The 19847-nt window shown below is 41.8% G+C and overlaps 1 protein-coding gene across 1 annotated transcript in view; it reads left to right on the top strand.

The window, feature by feature from the left end:
- Positions 1-16690: 16690 nt before the first annotated feature.
- The window catches only part of rtn4rl2a (reticulon 4 receptor-like 2 a), a 3550-nt gene continuing 393 nt past the window's right edge, over positions 16691-19847 (top strand). Inside the window, exons 1-3 of the mRNA XM_042111019.1 lie at positions 16691-16902; positions 17449-17675; positions 17904-19847. The exon at positions 17904-19847 is cut by the window's right edge and continues 393 nt beyond it. Coding sequence (XP_041966953.1) covers positions 16845-16902; positions 17449-17675; positions 17904-18992 — 1374 coding nt within the window. The 5' untranslated portion in view covers positions 16691-16844 and the 3' untranslated portion in view covers positions 18993-19847. The remainder of the gene's footprint in view (positions 16903-17448; positions 17676-17903) is intronic.

The following is a 19847-nucleotide window of genomic DNA, read 5'->3' as shown; positions in this document are numbered from 1 at the left end:
TTTGTGCACAAACAAAGCAGATTTTTGTGTGTTAATCAATATCATTCACACATATTATTATCTTTTCCTCTGTTGTCCTTTACTCTCATAGATTATTTGTGAAAAAAGACTGGATGCTCTTCCTCTTCCATTTTCTCTTTTAAATCAAAAGACAGAGACAGATACATGGATGGATGTTGTTTGGATGGATAGATGAATGGGATATGATAGATCGATAAAAAGTGAAGGGTAGATAGCCCAGCACAGATCCTAGAAAGAGAGATTGTTTGAGGCAGAACACCTACATTGAGCTCAGCCTGAGGCTGAATAGCTAAATTTGGAACATTCCCCCATTGACGTCAGAAGCCCCACGGGCCGTGGCTCTGCTACATGCTGATGGCAGGGGCAAGCCACAGCACAGGGCTTAGCAAATTCAACAACAGCTGTGAAGTTGTGATCAGTTGTTTCTTCTGTGAATCACGTACCAACCTCAGGTTGTCACAGTGGGGTATGCGCGTGTACGTGTGTGTGTGTGCGTGCGTGCGTGCGTGCGTGCGTGCGTGCGTGCGTGCATGCGTGCGTGCGTGCGTGTTTGCATGTGTGCGTGTGTGTGTGTGTGTGTGCGCGCTTTCTTCTACAGCCATTAGAGGACAGGAGAGAGCTCAGACACAAACCCCTGTGCGCCCCAGCCTCCCCATCTCATTCCACACGTCTCCCTCAGTTTCGCTCTTCCCTCACCAAAGCTAGACAGTCACATTCAGACACGCTTTCAAGGTACTTTTCCAGGAGTAGATGAAGAAGGGTGTATATATATATATATATATATATATATATAAAAATATATAAACACTGACATCACAGCACACCGCCACAAGACTGAGATTGTTTTCTTCTGGAGAGACATTGAGACATAGACCATCTCCTCATCATGCTCACTCACTCACCTTATTTTCTGTCAGGCTCCTCGTGGAGAGAAAGCCCAATGTGGAGTGCTAAGTGATTGCATGAAGCTGCATACGTACTTACACACAGCTACTGAACAACGGCATTCTCCCGAGATTTTGGGAGCCTGCTCATGTGCTTACGGATGCATGTGTGTGTGCATTAATTAGAAGTATTATTTAGCTCGGGAGCAGCTTGCTGGCTTGCTTGCAAACCCCCCCCTCACACACACACACACACACACACACACACCAATCTCTCACTCTTGTTTTTTTTTTTTTTGCCTTATGAACACACACACACACACACACACACACACACACACACACACACACACACACACACACACACACGCATACACACATACACACACATACACACACACACACACACACACTGTCTGACAGGTCTTTGTGCGTCAGAGTTCTTCTCTGAGGCTCTGTGCAGAGCCGCTGCTCTTATTCTGGTGCTCCATGAAAGTCCTTCCGCCTGGTGATGTAAGAATGCTACGTAACTTTCCATTCATTACATTCCCCTCCCTCTCACTCGTATCCCTTATGTGAGTGGGTGTGCTAACTTTTCCAAGTGCGAAAAAGCCACCTGACTGTTGCTGTCACATTGCGCACACATTCAAACTCACACTCACACATTGACAAACTGACTGACAGACTAACAGATTGTCAGAGTGGAGAAATGATACATTTGGCATACAGTTTGTTTTGAAAAACAACCTGAAATAAACACTAGGGGTAATCGTCTCTTGTTTCATCGTTCTACTTTCACTTGTCTTCCATGCCCTCTTTCCCTTCAGGAATTTGTCTTGCCCCCCAACTTATTCTGTCGCGTCTCTGAGGTCTTCATCATTCGTCATCTTTCGTCTTTTCCTTTCCTCTCTCTCTCTCTTTCTCTCTCTCTCTTTTCCTTTGCTCTGGTTGGTTTCAGTGTGGCGTTTGGGATCTGCGTCATCTATGAGTCTGAGTGCACTGGTTTAAAAATAACAACAAGACCAAGGAGGGAAGGGACGTGTGTGTGTGTGTGTGTGTGTGTGTGTGTGTGTGTGTGTGTGTGTGTGTGTGTGTGTGTGTGTGTGTGTGTGTGTGTGTGTGTGTGTGTGTGTGTGTGTATGACTGTATGCTCTCTGTGTGTGTATCTGTTGCTGTTTGTGTCTACATGTGAATGACTGATAATGTGTTTTTTCTGTGTGAATAATGTTGGTGATGTGTTATATACAGATGTTAAAGATATAAAAGATGTTAAATGCATTGTGCTATTGGCTGTGGCCTGCTCAATTAATATAACCCAATCAATATAACCTAACTCAATCATTTTATAACCCAATCAATATTACCCAATCTAACCGGAATACAGGGTACAACCACTAGCTGGTGATAGCCATGATACATTTCTGCCGTTTTGCTCAAAGGTAGTGGTAGTCTAGTGGCTGAAGAACTGGGCAGGTGTTGTGCCAAATTAGGCTACCCGTTGAGTTCTGCTACCACGCAATCGCAGTTGGACAAAAAAAAACCTCACAATCAATTGTTGAATTTAGAATTACTATACTTTTGTGGGTCCTTGTATGATTCAACAACCAAGACTGCACTCCACCGAACTTCGGAGGGAAAACCTAGACGAGGACCCCCAAAAGAAACCTGGCACCTAACATAGGGTGCAGAAGATATATGAAGGACGACAGAAGTGGAGTGAACTGGTGTTGGCCTTATGTGCAGAAGAGCCTACAGCACAGCACAGTGCAGTACAGTATGTTCTTGTCCAAAATTCTGCATTTCTGCAGTAAAGTACAGTACTATGCAGTTCTATGCAGTACAATACAGTTTTTTAGTGTCCGAAATACTTAATTTCCTGCATAATAATTGCAAATATTTCCTCCAAAACTGCAGTTTTGACACTTGAAGTAATGCAGTTATTTTTTGTAAGGGCCACTTTTATACCAAAACCAGGACAGATGCATACCATGCATTTTGTAAACTGTGTACCAAACAGACATTAATGTCAGCTGCATGGGTAGAACAGGCTCTCGCAGACAAGCACAAGGAGAAAGACAGATCTGCCGGCCAATCCTTTGTGCCATCGTTTTTTGCTCCAGCAGTAGTAACTATACTGGATGATAAAACCACAGCTGCAGAGCTCACTAAGTTATGACGTGACTAAAAAGTTACTGGGTCCAGGTTTCCCACTCTAAGTCAAGTGTAAAATTCAATGACAAAAATTCTAAATTTCCATGACCATTTGGGAAATGGAAAAAAAATGGGCATTGAAAAAAACAGGCTAGGGCTAACCACAATCACTTACAGTAAGCAAGAAGTAATGGAAACAGCTAATAACACAATAAGCACATATTGCTGTGTGGAAATATATTTTTATTAAAGTATTTTGGCAAGTACATTTTAAACAACAAAATGCCCGAATAATCCCTGACTTTGCCTCCAAAAATATATAATTCCCTGATAATCCATGTCTGGAAGACTATTAAAATTCCATGATATTCCAGAAATCCCATGACCCGTGAGAACCCTGTTGGTCATAAAGGTGGGTTTGTTGACTAATGTGAAAACACACACACACACACAAATGGTTTCTTTTCTAATGTTATTCCCCAGTATGTTACCCTGATTCCGCTTGTGTCCTCACTTTTGGACCTTTGTGCCAACTTTGGGCATAAATGTCCTCATTTTTAGTGTCATGGTGGTGGTCACCCTACGGATGAGGCGATTGAAAAGGTATTCTTTCCACTTCAAAGCCTTAACTGCCATTCTCACTCTCAGAAACAACCACAGAAATAATGAGTGATCAGCAGAGACTCAATTACCTATGCCACACATACCCACACAATGATTACACACATACATACTTCAGCACAAACTCATTCACTCTCACAAACACAGGAAGCTGTACAAAGGAAATGTAGTCTTTGCTTTTACATAGGCCATCCACGTGTATGAGAGATAGAGAGAGAGAGAGAGAGAGAGAGAGAGAAAAATATGTGCGAATGGAGGAGTGAGATGGAGAGCGTGCATATACACGTGTCAGAGAGTGTGAGAGAGAAGGCATTAGATTGAAAGTGAATGAAAAAGGAAGGAAAAAAGAGTGAAGAGCAGAAAAAGTAAATCAGGGAATAGGAGAGAGAAAGCAAGAGAGATAGAGATTGTGGAGTGGAGAGAGAGAGAGAGAGAGAAAAGAGATAGAGATAGAGATAGAGATAGAGACGCTTATTACATACAAGTCCACTGGGGTTGACGATGACGTCTGGAGCGGAAGAGGGATGGCCATGGCGGCTCGTGAGCTCAAGGGAAGAGTAAGAGAGGGATGAGTGAGGGATGAAGGAGAGATGCAGGATGCAACTGGACACGAGCGAGGAGAGGATGTGGGTTAGTGTTATACAAGCAGAGGGAGGGAGCATCACTGCGCCACAGAGGGCACTTTGTGGTGTATGAATGTTGTAAGTTGGCCAGCACTGATATCATGGCTTCATCCAGAGAGGGAAACAATACAGAAAAACAGACTGAGCCAGAATGTTCTAGAAACTTAGCATATCTGGTGTCTGTGTTTAGTTCAGGTGTCAGCACAGTGATTCTTTCATAACAAGGTTGAGGAATATTATTTATTTGTAGCTTCCTGATAAAGAAGGACTGTTGAAAGATTAAGATAGGACTCATGTACCAGAACCAAACATCAGAGCAGAATTAGATGTAACTCCATGACAGAGATAGAGATCCTCATATGTCATTCTGAAATGGTGGGCAAAGTCTAAAGTCTAACTAAAGATAATTTACAGTTTTCTCGATTGCTTTAATGCTTGTGTCAACTCTGACATTATGTTTTCAAAACCATTAACACGCAGGTCTAAACAAAAGCACTCTGGCCAAAATGACTCATTTTGCTTGCAAAAGGCTCTATTTCTTTCTCATTTTTCAGGTATCAATAAAAACTGTGAAAAGACTAAATGGATTGAATAAAAATGAATTGTGCTCATTCCTCCAAAGACGTAACGGTCATTGACATGTACAGTAAGACCTATACAGTAAGCACTCAGACAAGACAAATTTCATTGATATAACTCATTTTTCATTTACAGTTTTTTCTGAATGCTTAAACACATTTTTTGTAACTATGGCTTTTTTTGCAAAACTCTACACACAAATGGCAAAACCACTCACTGAGTTCGCAAAACTAAAAGCACAAACACTGCTTTGCACTCAGTTTGCAATTTTGTAACACACACTTTGCACAACTGTAGGCACAATGGCTATTATTTACACTATTTTGCCAACTCTCTGGCACACTTTCTCATGTGAAAACTGTTTTAGATAATTAGTTCACTTTGCAATCAGCCTAAGCACTATAAATAAGCCACAGGTAATGTACAATGGGTACGATGGAGTGAGCAGGAAGAGTGAGAAGAGAAAAAAACAGACAAAAAAACAGTCTACATGTGGGGATATTGTCATGTCAGGTCTGGATACGTCATTCCAGAATATGACGTAGCCATAGTTACAAAAAATGTGCTTACAGTTTTTTCTGATTGCTTAAGCACATTTTTTGTAACTATGGCTTTTTTTGCAAAACTCTACACACAAATGGCAAAACCTCTCACCCAATCAGCAAAACATTGTAGTTCTCTTGCAAAAGCTAACACACCTTGCTTACCTCTTCACACCTTCGTAAAAATGGTGTTTTCGTATCTAACAGTAAACACAAGCCATCACAATAGTAAGCACACAATGTGCCAACAACACACTGATGGTATGAATAAAAAACACATCTGGCTTTTGCTTTCTCTGTGCACAAGGTAGACTATGTCAGTTTGAGGTCATACTTTTGTCATAGTTCTGTAAACATACAGGGATCCCAACTTCAAGTATTAGTGTTTATTTACACACATCAAAACAAACACAAGTGTGTTTTTCCAAGTCAAAACACAAAATAGCATTTCACTGAGACAAAACAAATCAGTCTACATCGGGTCGTCTCTCTCAAAATTCTGTCTACATCACATGCAATGTCCTAGTCCAAGGCACAGGGAAAAATATATTCTGGAATGACGTATCCAGGCCTGACATGACAATATCCCCACATGTAGACTGATTTTTTTGTCTGTTTTTTTCTCTTCTCACTCTTCCTGCTCACTCCATTGTACCCATTGTACATTACCTGTGGCTTATTTATAGTGCTTAGGCTGATTGCAAAGTGAACTAATTATCTAAAACAGTTTTCACATGAGAAAGTGTGCCAGAGAGTTGGCAAAATAGTGTAAATAATAGCCATTGTGCCTACAGTTGTGCAAAGTGTGTGTTACAAAATTGCAAACTGAGTGCAAAGCAGTGTTTGTGCTTTTAGTTTTGCGAACTCAGTGAGTGGTTTTGCCATTTGTGTGTAGAGTTTTGCAAAAAAAGCCATAGTTACAAAAAATGTGTTTAAGCATTCAGAAAAAACTGTAAGCAATCAGAAAAAACTGTAAGCAATCAGAAAAAACTGTAAATAGACCTAGAGTAAACACCTTTTGTATTGTTTTCTTCACCAAATAGGCAATACAGTACTTAAATACAGTACAATCTCTAAATGTGCCTTGCAAATTGCAGATTGATTGCTGATTGAAGAATTGTGCAAAGGAGTTTCACACAGGTATCAGAGATTCAGACTGTATGCAAGGAATCTCTACCACCTGCGAATATATGTTTTCCTTTTGTTTAGCACAGGGAAACCAATAGAGTTTGGGGTCTTTGAATGATATCTGTGTTAACTGCAAAAGGGTGTGAGAAATGTGTGAACCCAATGAAAAAGTGTGAGTACATTTGCAAGAGAGAAAAGAAAGCTCAATATTCCCATACGCCACATGATCACTTTAGCTCACGTTAAAGCATCACCAAAGAACTTTTCCTCTGTTGCACACACTATTTGTTTATCCAGCACCAGCTTTGCAAATAACAATGTCCACAGACAAGGTAGAATATGTTGCATGATTTTATGAAAGTACGATGTATTGCGACATCAGATGCAAGTCAAATTTGTAGTTTCTCATGTCTCATTCCATCAAACTAGATCCGCTACCCGATCCGGCAAACTTACATAGTGCGGTTATAGCCGATAGAGGGCCGCGAAGCGAATGCAGAAAGTGCCGTTCACCCTGTTACGAGCTGATGAACCACTGAAACGATTTTGGAAACATTATTTTAAGGCACAAAAAACTCTTTGGTGTTGCTTTAAGCCTGTAGCCATAGAGTCATCATAAGGAGAACCAAATGTCCCATAATAATGTATATTATACAAATTCATGAACAGATTGAGTGATATGTTTAAATATTACTATATTAATATTAAATATTATTAAATATAACTAAATGTAATGTAATAAATATGTTTTCTTTTTACAATAATGTCTAATAGTAGCCTATTACATAGCCCTGTTCTTCCCCTTTTCATGCTATCTTGATGTTGTCTATCTTATGGCACTCCATAACTATAATTGATATAGGAAAATAAGTCCAGATATAGTGGCCAAAGTAGCAAATTGTATTTTTTTTATTTAAAAAAGTTGGGCATGCAACATTTGCATGTTTGCTCTGCTTTCTTCTAATTTTGCCCTCTTGGATAAGCCTATGTGTGGTCAGATTACCACGGCCCAATATGATCATGTAAACAGTATTGAAACCAAAACAACTGCACCCTAAACTAAGCTAATAAGACACTTTTTAACTGGATAAGTCTTTATTTTCTCCTTGCTCCTTTCCTCGACCATGCAATCTGCTTGGCAAATCAATAAATACTGACTAATCTCTTTTAGGCCTGTACATAGTGCAGTGTTTTGCAGAATGACCAAAAATGTCTGTTCATGCAATGCTGCAAAAGACAGACATGCAGGGCATTACCCCATCCATGTACCACGCGTGCGTGCGTGCGTGCGTCTGTCTGTCTGTCTGTCTGTCTGTGTGTGTGTGTGTGTGTGTAGTTTGTGATTACTTCTGCAAGTGATTATTTCAGACAGCAGCGTGTGATAAGCTTTTGCAGTATACCAATTTATGTCTTTATACTGTATATTGGGGGGACATTTTGAGCATTTTTGAATATTGGGGGGAATATGTCAAACAATCAAACAAAATCAAACAATAGCCTCAAAGTCGTACCTGTGGTGAAAACCAAACAATGTCTTCACTTCATTCACACAGCAGTCATAACACATGGGATGGAAATAAAATGAAAACAATCAGTTGTACCAAGCTCAAGGGCTGACCCCGAATGTAGCACTGTAGCTGTCTGGCCGTTGGCTGCAGCAACTTGAGCTTGGTAGAACTGATTGTTTTCCGTTTTTTTTCCCGTAACAACATGTATTCGGTGACCTTGAGAAACAGATCTTTGTGGAAAATCCCCAGAATTCTCCTTTAACTTATGACATCTGGGCTTTCTTTGTCTTTACTTTTTGCCACTTGTAGCCATTATGCATCACAAGTGCATCACAAATGTGTTTTATTGCATGAATTTAGAGTTTTGCAAAAAGAGTCAATAAGATCTAGCCTGGAAAATCCAGACTCTAGTAATCTAGAAAGATTAAGAGTCTGGCCATGATCAATGTCATGGCCCAACTTGAGGGGCGGCATCAAGTATGCATTTAAATATCTCACTGCACGCAATTGGATAACACTACGACCAATGTTTACTGACTGATTCCGGACTTCGACGCAATTGGATAACACTACGAACAATGTTTACTGACTGATTCATTGCAGCGCTGTCGTCATCTGTTTAGCCTACCTCTGGCCCGCCTATATCAGATACACCAATGTGATTCCTCAAGGTTCCTCTTGATGCAAGGGGTAAAAGTAACGTGCATCATTACTCATTTCCAGAGTGTCTCGCAGAGACAAATTGTGCTCTCGCAAGAACTGGATTTCCAGGGTAAATGAGATCTGCATATTGTGTTTTACTTGGTGAAAACCAGAGTGCGAATTACCCCATCATAATTGGGGGGTACTGCTCCTTCACTTCTATGACCATCATGGTCCACTACCATATCAATCCCCATCGTGAAGTGCAACATGTGTTGTGCAACACACATACAAGGTCTAAACATGCGACAAACTGATAATCAGTAGGCTACAGAATATCTCATTGTTATATCCAAAAGAGAACTGTTTTGATCAACTCTCAAAGGTTAGAAGTTAAGTGCACTGAAATGTCAAATCAACACAATTGCTTAGAGATATGAGAAACCTGAGCAATCTTTAATGTGATTAAGGAGCATACTATGAAAAACCATACTACCACAGAAGAACTACAGAGCGGTAGGCCTAACCTACAGTACAAGAATCCGATAACCAGAACAAGCTGGGTATCATCAACACTACAGTATCCTACTGTACAAATGAGTCACATATACACATGCACACATACACTTTTCCTTTTCCTCATAGTGTCTCTGCGAATAAAATAAAATCCTAGTTTCATTACAGTTTTTTCTGAATGCTTAAACACATTTTTTGTAACTATGGCTTTTTTTGCAAAACTCTACACACAAATGGCAAAACCACTCACTGAGTTCGCAAAACTAAAAGCACAAACACTGCTTTGCACTCAGTTTGCAATTTTGTAACACACACTTTGCACAACTGTAGGCACAATGGCTATTATTTACACTATTTTGCCAACTCTCTGGCACACTTTCTCATGTGAAAACTGTTAGATAATTAGTTCACTTTGCAATCAGCCTAAGCACTATAAATAAGCCACAGGTAATGTACAATGGGTACAATGGAGTGAGCAGGAAGAGTGAGAAGAGAAAAAAACAGACAAAAAAACAGTCTACATGTGGGGATATTGTCATGTCAGGCCTGGATACGGCATTCCAGAATATATTTTTCCCGGTGCCTTGGACTAAGACATTGCATGTGATGTAGACAGAATTTTGAGAGACGACCCGATGTAGACCCGATTTGTTTTGTCTCAGTGAAATGCTATTTTGTGTTTTGACTTGGAAAAACACACTTGTGTTTGTTTTGATGTGTGTAAATAAACACTAATACTTGAAGTTGGGATCCCTGTATGTTTACAGAACTATGACAAAAGTATGACCTCAAACTGACATGGTCTACCTTGTGCACAGAGAAAGCAAAAGCCAGATGTGTTTTTTATTCATACCATCAGTGTGTTGTTGGCACATTGTGTGCTTACTATTGTGATGGCTTGTGTTTACTGTTAGATACGAAAACACCATTTTTACGAAGGTGTGAAGAGTTAAGCAAGGTGTGTTAGCTTTTGCAAGAGAACTACAATGTTTTGCTGATTGCGTGAGAGGTTTTGCCATTTGTGTGTAGAGTTTTGCAAAAAAAGCCATAGTTACAAAAAATGTGCTTAAGCAATCAGAAAAAACTGTAAGATAGTATCAGGGTTCTCAGATGAAACTACATTTATTGAACTAAAAATATGAAATAATAGAATGTAAAAACAATACTAACCAATTAAAAACAAATTCAAATACTAGCATGTGCTATTCAGCCTAGGCTACTTGGCTCTTTTTATGTTTCCACAGGTTTCACTGATGTTATACATCAGACCCTCTTGTGCATAATATACTGCTCAAAAAAATTAAGGGAACACTTACAGTTTTCCACAATTGTTAAAACACATTTTTTGAAACCTTCCACCCTTTTCTCCTCGCCTCAAAAGTTTTACTTGTGCTCAGAACCAAACAGTGTCAGAGTACCGATCCAGTGAATGAAGTGTTCCCTTAATTTTTTTGAGCAGTATATAAAAACAACACAGGATCTGTACCAAACTAATTTCAAAAGGGCACAATAATGTATTCAAGATAAAATTAGAATGGACACCTAGGCTATGGACTGGAGTTCATCTCCCTGGAAATGACAATCGATTTTACCTCACCACAATGTAAAATAATAATAATAAATTATTTAAATAGAGAATTATCTTGCTAACTAACCTTGGTATCTAACCAAGGTCCACTTTACTAGCCTCAGTGGGTAAGTAGCAGGTAAGTAGCCGGTAATTAAATGCATGGGCGTAGGTTTAGGGTGGGACGCTAGTGACTAGTCCCAATCAAAATTTTGAGATGACAAAATTGTCCCCACCAATATTTTAGCGAACTCCTTTGTGCTATTTGGACTATTCCAACGGCAAGGACGACAGTAAAAGAAGCACTGTCATTTGATTGGCTGAAACCGAAGGGGGTTTATCTGACACACACAACCGAGTCAAAGCATAGCCAAGGCCTACTTTGTAGTGACACTGTCAGAAAAGCGAGCGAGTGAGTGTGTATGCTAAATTATCAGGGATGTCTACCAATACATAACCCAAAAGAGGCCAATGTAAAACATTGTAATATTCCCTTTGCCCTTCAGCATGCACATTTTGCCTCTTTTTTGGGCTTTGTAGATCAGCTATGCCGCCAAAGCAGAAAAGGAACATTCGAAGCGTTTTCATTATGCAGAGTCTAAGCCTAGGCAAAGTAACTACAGACTGTGGCAACTGGTGACAAGGTTTTCAAATGCGGATTTTACTAAGGAAAATAGCATTAACTGTTAGGATAATACCCAGGATATTGTTACAGTTAACCTAGCTTCTGTAATCTTTCAACCAAGGTTAGGAGTTATGTTGAATAGGGGTGTGCCACACAGACGGTCGCATATAGCACAGAATAGAAGTCACCATCACTGACTGTTAATTGGGCTACCAATCTTGCAGTCGCAATAAACCATTGATCCGAGACATTTTCCTGTTCCTATATTCTGTTCATGTAGGCTAATGTATTTGTGAATGTAGCCTGCACAATGCAAAGAAATAAAAGACAAACTATGGTGCATTTCCATACTTATAGAAATGAACATTGCAAGACACTTACTTTTCTCCTTTTATGATCTCATTCAAGAAAGATTTTCTTTGACTTGTTAGTTTTTTGAACATTTATTTTATCTAATGACATAGCAAACATGATGAATTGAATCCACATATCCTTGCACTATGCGAAACTATTTTCCACTAGCCTAAAACCATGAGTTTGAAAGCTAATTGCGTTCACGTTCTCCTTAAAGTGACAGGCACACAATTAAACTTGCACACCACAAATTTAGTGATATTGAAGACAAGTGTAGACTAATAATTTAAATCATTATGATGTATTCAAATGACCAAATATGTTTAGCTATTAGTAATTATGCAGATCATAAAATGCTATAAATAATTAACAATATACAGTATATAAAGTTTATATGAATACCAAAATATGAAATAGAAACCTATGACAACCATCACTTTCTGTGGGTGTGTGTGTGTGTGTGTGTGTGTGTGTGGGGGGGGGGGGGTGTGGGTCAATCAAATTCTATGATTGCCACTGATGTGAATAATCACACAATATTCAATATTATTGATGCCGTCAAGGTGGTGGGGGCCCCCAAACCAAATCAAAATTAAAAAAATCGCAAAGTTATCGAAATCGAGATTCTTCACTTGGTATTGGTATTGAAACAATAATGTTGGTATCGTGACAGCAGGAGTTGGGGATGTGTCCCCACCAAAGCTGAGACCAAACCTACGCCCTTGATTAAATGTATGAAGACGTGACATGAGCTATGAAAGAACAAAAAACGTTAATACATGAAGGTTGTAAAATAGCACATTTTCAACAAGCTAGACGTCTGCTAGCAACTTACATTTACCCATGCACATCAGCAGCAAACCGAATTTAGGCTACTGGAGGAATCTACCTAGCGTTTTGTCATTCAACGTTGACACTTGCTTGAGAAGTTGAAGTCGTTCTCTATCTCCGTTGCTTCTAGCGCCACGGTGGTTAAAAATGGTACAGTCCATATTAGGGGTGTCTGAAATCGCTTTACCTTAACATTTTTCTAGTGAAAATAAGAGTTGACTTGTATTGTAGCCTACTGTAATGATATTTTTTCACAAAATCAGAAAAAATATCTGACCCCCCCCCCCATAGTACACCCCAGTACCCCCTGTAATTCGAACTATGAGTGAAAACTGTTTATGGTTTTGCCAAAAGAGTGATCGATTCAATGAATGTGTTCAGGCAGAGTATTTGGTTCAGACAATGGGGTTTAGTGTTGTAGCAATTATGAAAAACTGTAATATAGTGCTTTTCTAGGGGATAGTGGAAGGGGTGGGAGCGGAGGGTTCACAATACCATAGGGAATTTTTGCAATACAAATGTAAACATTTTCCAGCAGAAAAATGTACCACTGAAATGTACTAATGTTCCACACACACACACACACAAAAATCAAAAGCTCAATGTTATCCAGGTTCCAGTGCTGCAGTATGAATAGAAGAGTGTGAGGCTCTCCACACCCCACATGTCTGGAGAGACAGGAAGGACTAAGACGGAGTGTGACTTGAGTCAGGAGCAAAGCAGGCGTGTGCTGGGAGGGAAGCATGGGAGACAGAGACAAAGCCGACTCAATAGAGCCTTTGTCATGTCAGAGAAGAGGCACACAGGGAAAAAAAGGCTTGACTTCCGAAGCGTGACTTTCCCATCTCTCGCTTGATAAATTAAGCCATATTCAATCAAGACTGTTGGTTATCAGTCCTCATTGGTGTAGATAGTGGGGGCTGGGTGGGGGAGCAGTGCTGTAACAGTCAAAGAACAGAGTGGGGAAAGCACACAAAAAATGTATTGGAAAGAGGAAACATGGACAAAAAAGAGAGGTGTAGAGAGAGAGAATGAGAGAATGAGAGAGAGAGAGAGAAAGCAGATAATGCAGAAAGGAAATTCAGTGGCAGGAAGTGTGTGCAAGAGAGAAGAAAACATGAGGTGATGCAAAAAGGTGTAATTAGGATGGGAGGCGAGAAAAACATCCCAAACCAGCAGGAGGAGCTGATGCAGGAGGCAGGGAGCCACGTGAGTGTAATTAAAGAGATGCTGAATTTCCTGACAAAGAGAAGAACCTAATGCAGAATAATGAGCCAAGCAAAGGGAAAGAGAATGGAGTTTGGTGAGGCCCGCAGACAGCAGGGGGACTGCATTTGATTGTCGTGTCGGTGCATCATTAGAGCCCATATCGGGTCTGAGGAAGGCGACGTTGCAGCAGCCGCCACTGCTCTGCTGGGCTCAACATCAGACAGGCAAACAGGAACAGGCCTGTCCGACCCAGTTGCTATGGAGACGAACAGAGTACTCCTTACATTCCACTGAGATGCCCCCCCCCCCCCACACACACACCTATACATCCCAAAACGTGAACATTTGTTTTAAGAAAAGGAACTCATCTCTACTTCTGTCTGTTGTGCTGTAGTTCCTTTAATCATTTTTGTGACACAGATTAGCTATACACATGCCCTCCATTTAAATCATCCTTGCTGTGAGTGACAGCCTGGGGTCACTATGTCCATCCTCTTAATCTTTTTTATTCACTCTCTCTCCCTCTTTCTCTCTCTCCTCTTCCTTCCTTCCAGTGTTCCTGTTCGTCATTCTATCTTTTCAGTTGCAAGGATTTCTCTCTTTGGCAGTACCGGTGGTCCAGTACACGTGGACCTTGTTTTTTTTGCGCACATGCGGAAACAAGCCCATACATTAACACACACACACACACACACACACACACACAGCTGGTGGGAGTAGGCGTAGTAAGGGAAGCCTCTGTTGTCCAGTCATCATGGCGGAGAGGAGGAGGAGGAGGAGGAGGAACAGGGCCAATGCAGCCAGAACATGAAACAACGGCGGAGGACATGAACAATAACAAACACACACATCACAAAACCTGTCTGATCTTCACACTGTTTGTCTGTAAGACTGGAATACATTATACTGTTTAAAGGGACACCAGGCAAGCCTGATGCTTTTTCTCTACGAAACTCCCCCTCGCTCGGTCTGAAGCTCTTTTCCTTTTCTTTGCATCTTCCGTCAAGGGTTTTCGCTGCTTCTTCGCCGGCTCTGCCATTATACGCACGTTTGCAACAATCGCTAGCGTTTTGTTAGCCTGCCTCTGTGCTGTGGATGCGGGATGTAAACTGATCCTGCTTCGGTCGGCGGGTACGATACACTGAACTTGCAAGCGGGATATTCTTCCTCATTCGCCCTGTAATGAGTCATTTAACCATATACCGACTTAGGAAGATGAGTAATTAACACAAAAACGTTGCCTGGTGTCCCTTTAAACATGTTCACTGTGATTCAGGGACCATTTTATCTACCCAGCAATCTGTTTGGTTTGAATTATTGCAATCCACACCCCATATTTCTGAAATCCACATTTTCAAATTTCTATATGTGTATCTGTCTACCTTATATCCCTAAATTTCGTACCTCTGTATTTATGGATGACACATTTGACCAGTGAATACATGCTGTAGGCTACCTGTTGGAAGTGGGAAAGGAGTGAGAGAAGGGTAGTACATGTGTTGGTGTTAGAAGAGAGAAATAGGACAGGAGTTGAAAAGTGAGTGTCTTTGCCAGTTCTCTCTCTCTCTCTCTCTCTCTCTCTCTCTCTCTCGCTCTCTTATACACACACACACACGCACACCACAGTAAATATGCATGCACAAAAAGCTATTCCAAGTTATAATTGGCCCTGAACAGATATCCCGGGTAAAAATGAAGGTGTACCTCTCCCTCAGGGTTGGAAAGTAACTGAATACATGTATTTCAGATTACGGATTTAAAATACAAAATATGAGTAACTGTATTTAAATGTGTGGTATCCAGAATACACTGATATATGTAAGGGATTAAATTTTAAATAATTGTAACACGTAGGCCAAGGCTTTTCAAACTCAACGATTCTTTAACCACACCATGTAGCCTATGTCTGTATCTCTCAGGTGGCTCCTTTCTCTCCCTTGATAGTGCAAATGAAAAACCTCTTGAAAAATGTAGAATGTAAATTAGCTATATCGTAGATCAATAGGGCTTATATCCAGCCAGCATGTTTTAGGCCAGTATACAGTAGGTTCTTGTTTCTTGGATGTACTGCAATAAGGCATGTAATTCCCCATGTGACGTTGAAATTCATTACAAAGAATATGTGTATACTTTGTTTGGGATTTTGTAGCCTTTTAGCCTATACAGACAAAGCATCTCTGTTCTGTCTTTGGCATAATGACATTAATTGTTTTAATAGCACATAGGTTTATCAATCAATTCTCACTGTAAAGCAGGTTTTGGGTTGTTGTTGACACAATGGGTCTTACAAGTTCACATAACCTCACATTCATTGCTGATAAAATATCATTCAATGATGATGTAATCCAAAGTATTTAAAATACTTACTCACTTTGAGTAATTTATCTGAATGCTTTACTACATTTTAGGGCATGTATTCAGTAATCTGTAGTGCAATACTTTTTAAAAGTAACCTTCCCAACACTGCTATCCCTATTCCTAATAGCCCAGACTGAGTAGTTATTTGATGACTAATATGTACAATTACAAATCAAAACAAGTTTTGTTCATTAGAGCGCAATGCCCCCCAATATTATAAACTAAAGCTTTGTGTCTAACTCAGTGCCATAACTAGAAGGAAACAGGCCATACGCGTTTTGACCATACGCCCAAAGACCGAATTAAATAATTGCCTCGTGTTTCTCTCATAGTCTCTGTAGGATGCTGTCATAAACGGGCACGGTGCCGCAGATAACCCCCTCCCAACACACGCACTTCGTGGTGAATCTCTAGTAGCTTCTATCTGCGCGCGCTCTCTAAAACTCCTTGTGCCCCTCCTTTTCCGTTTCCCACCCTCGCTTGAGCTTGACCCGGCTGATGACGAAGGAGAGATTCCGAGGTGCCTACTAACGTAGGCGCACATCGAGTTCGAGTATAAATGGGGCCCCAGAGCCCATGGTTCGGTACTCTCTCAGTCGCTCCGACTCGGGAACCAGAGCATCAGCGGAGATAGCTGCCAGTCTTTTGCCTCAGCAGGCTAACTCGCTTTCAGCTTTGGTTCAGAATGGAAACTTCTACGATCTCACGGAGCCGGCGGTGCTCCATTGCGCACAATTTTAAGAGTAAGTTTTTGGCTATTCTTCTTTCGTATCGTGTTTGTTTGCTTTGTAACGGTGATGTTTTGATCAGATAAAGTGGCGAAGTAGTTCCATGTGATTTTCAACCACTGTGATTGTGCGGAGAATGTTTGAAAGAAATGCGTAATGATGCGTTTCAGTATGTTTTGAAGGTTTAACTTTAACTGTATATTTAAAAATTGAAAGATGTTGTGCAGCGTAAAGTTATCCAATGTCTTGATTTTCTGTTAATGTTCTGAGAAGCCCACTCCATTTTAATCGATTTAATGAACGTGCATTTTTTAGAATGCGTCTGATTTGTTAGTCAACATATTCCCCAGTGCATTAAGACAAAATAGAGAATATTTGTGCTGTGAAATAATATGCAATACTTGTGAAAACATTTTGTACATCCTTCCAATAAGTATTTAAAAGCTAAGATAAGTATTTATCATTAATGTTAGTGAATAAATGTACTTATCTTCAGTAAGAAAATGTCTGCAGACCAGCAGTGAAGATAATTATTTCTATAATTCCCTGCCTCTCCTCCAGGTGGTCTCTCACTGTGGTTGGTCGTCTGGTTGGTTGTGGTGAAACCTGCTCCCGCTCAGGGCTGCCCACACCACTGTGTGTGTTACCCGTCCCCCATGACGATCAGCTGCCAGGCACAGAATCTGACCATTGTACCAACTGGAGTGCCCGATGAGTCCCAGCGCGTCTTTCTGCAGAACAACCGCATTACTGAACTGAGAGTGGGCACTTTCGGCTTTGGAACTCAGGTGAGAGTGAAGCTGAAGAAGTTGGAAATAGTGAAAGAGTGAAGAGAAGCTTACGTTTTGCCTATTTTTTTTAAAGGAAGTTATTAACATCAAAACTCTCTCTCTCTCTCTCTCTTTCTCTCTGTCTGTCTCATTTGCCTTCACCACTACTGCCCTTTCCCCCTTTCTTCCTCCTCCTCCCCCCTCCTTCCCCCCTTCTTTTCCCCACTCTTTCCATCATCCTCTCAGGTCCTCTGGCTTTTCTCCAACAACATCACCTGGATTGAGTCTGGTGCCTTCAGCGAGATGCGTGACCTGGAAGAGCTTGATCTGGGTGACAACCATCACCTGCGCCGCTTGGAAGGGGGCGCCTTCCGAGGCCTGGAGAAGCTGCAGAGCCTGCACATGCACCGCTGCAGGCTGGCGGCTCTGCCCCACGACATCTTTCACAAGCTGTACAGCCTGCAGTTCCTCTACCTGCAGGAGAACCAGCTGCACTTCCTGCAGGACGACCTGTTCTCCGACCTCATCAACCTGAGCCAGCTCTTCCTCCACGGCAACCGCATCCGCACCCTGTCCGAGAACGTGTTCCGGGGCCTGGTCAACCTGGACCGGCTGCTGATTCACGACAACCGCGTCCGGCAGGTCAACCGCCGCGCCTTCCGTGACCTGGGCCGCCTCACCATGCTCTTCCTCTTCAACAACTCCCTGGCAGAGCTGCCCGGTCAGGCAATGCGTGACATGGACTCCATCCAGTTCCTTCGGCTCAATGGCAACCCTTGGTCCTGTGGCTGCGAGGCTCAGGCTCTGTGGGACTTCTTCCGCGCCAACCGCATCTCCAGCTCCGAGCTCATCTGTGCCTCTCCTTCCCCCCGCCGCGGCCTGGACATGCGTTTCCTGCGAGAGATGGACTTCGCCCTCTGCCCGCTGCCCGACCCCGGCTCGCTGGCTGGTAGCACCACCACCACCTTCAGCACCAAGACCCGCTGGTGGTTCTCCAAGCACAAGCCTGTGTCCTCCTCCAAGGGCATCTTCGAGAAGAGTTCCGAGACCGTCAAGGCGTTCCCCTTCAATGGGGGCAAGCCCACGTCGACCAAATACGAGTTGAGCGAGGATGAGGCCCTCCTCCCCAAGCTGGACCCTGAGGAGTACTGGGCCAACTACGGTAACGAAGACGCCGGTGCCACGCTGCGCTGTTTCGAGCTCGAGTGTGCGCCCGACTTCGATGTCTTGCCACCCTTCTCCTCGGCATCCTTCTCCTCTGTCACCTCTCGTTCATCCCTCCTGCTGCTCTCCCTGTCTCTACTCACTGTTTCCATCCATCTTCTTTTTGGCTGAGTCCATTTCCCCCGACGTGAACACTCCTCCTTGTCCCTTACAGGGACTCCTGTTTACACCCTCTCTCTTCTAATCACCCTCTCTCTTCTCAACATCTTCTGCCAGACTGTTGTATCTCTGTTCTGTTCAGTTTGAGCCTCTAGGCCTCCAGGGCTCTAGGGGGCACTACACTGATAGAGGATACGTCTGGGGAAGGAGGGGGTTTGGGGTAGATACCCTTGCAGATTGTGCCATTGCATAGCTGCAAGGGGAAATGTATCGATTCATAATCTCAGCCAGTACTGTTAGTGAGAGTACTGTGTTTACTTTTACCTGGTGACGTGTTTATCTGCAACCAGTATGTCACCACAGTCAGTGCAGGTTATGGTTTCCTTCATGTACAGCATTTCTATCTTCAGCTATTTGTGCTAGTAGATAACCGTGATTGTGCTGTTGCTGCTACTATTAGTAGTACTGCTGCTTTTGACTAGTGCCAATACTACTCATTACTGTTATTGCAAGTGCTACTATATTCTATTCCTAGGGCTGATCAGTACCATCAGAATCATCACTACTGTTACTAAAATGATTGAAGTCATTCAGATCATCTAATACTACTTTGCTGTGTTGAGTCAGCATATAAGAGAATTTGTTGCCACATTGTGCACATTACGTAGGCTAATATTAGCATAGAATTAACATGGATGCTTTGATTGATCAGAGCTGAGGTCCACAGAGAGAAGAATACCAGAGAGTGGAGGCAGGAAATATGCTCCTCTTCAGACAGTGTGATGAGACGCTGTAGTGAAGAGGCAAAATACGAAAACAGAGCTCTCAGTATGGAGAGAACATTTGAGTAAAATCATCAAAAGAGTT

The sequence above is a fragment of the Alosa sapidissima genome, chromosome 1 (genome assembly GCF_018492685.1).
Source record: "Alosa sapidissima isolate fAloSap1 chromosome 1, fAloSap1.pri, whole genome shotgun sequence".
NCBI classification, from domain to species: Eukaryota; Metazoa; Chordata; class Actinopteri; order Clupeiformes; family Clupeidae; genus Alosa; species Alosa sapidissima.
Note: the sequence above shows the minus strand (reverse complement) of the source record. Positions and strands in the feature narration are given on the sequence as shown.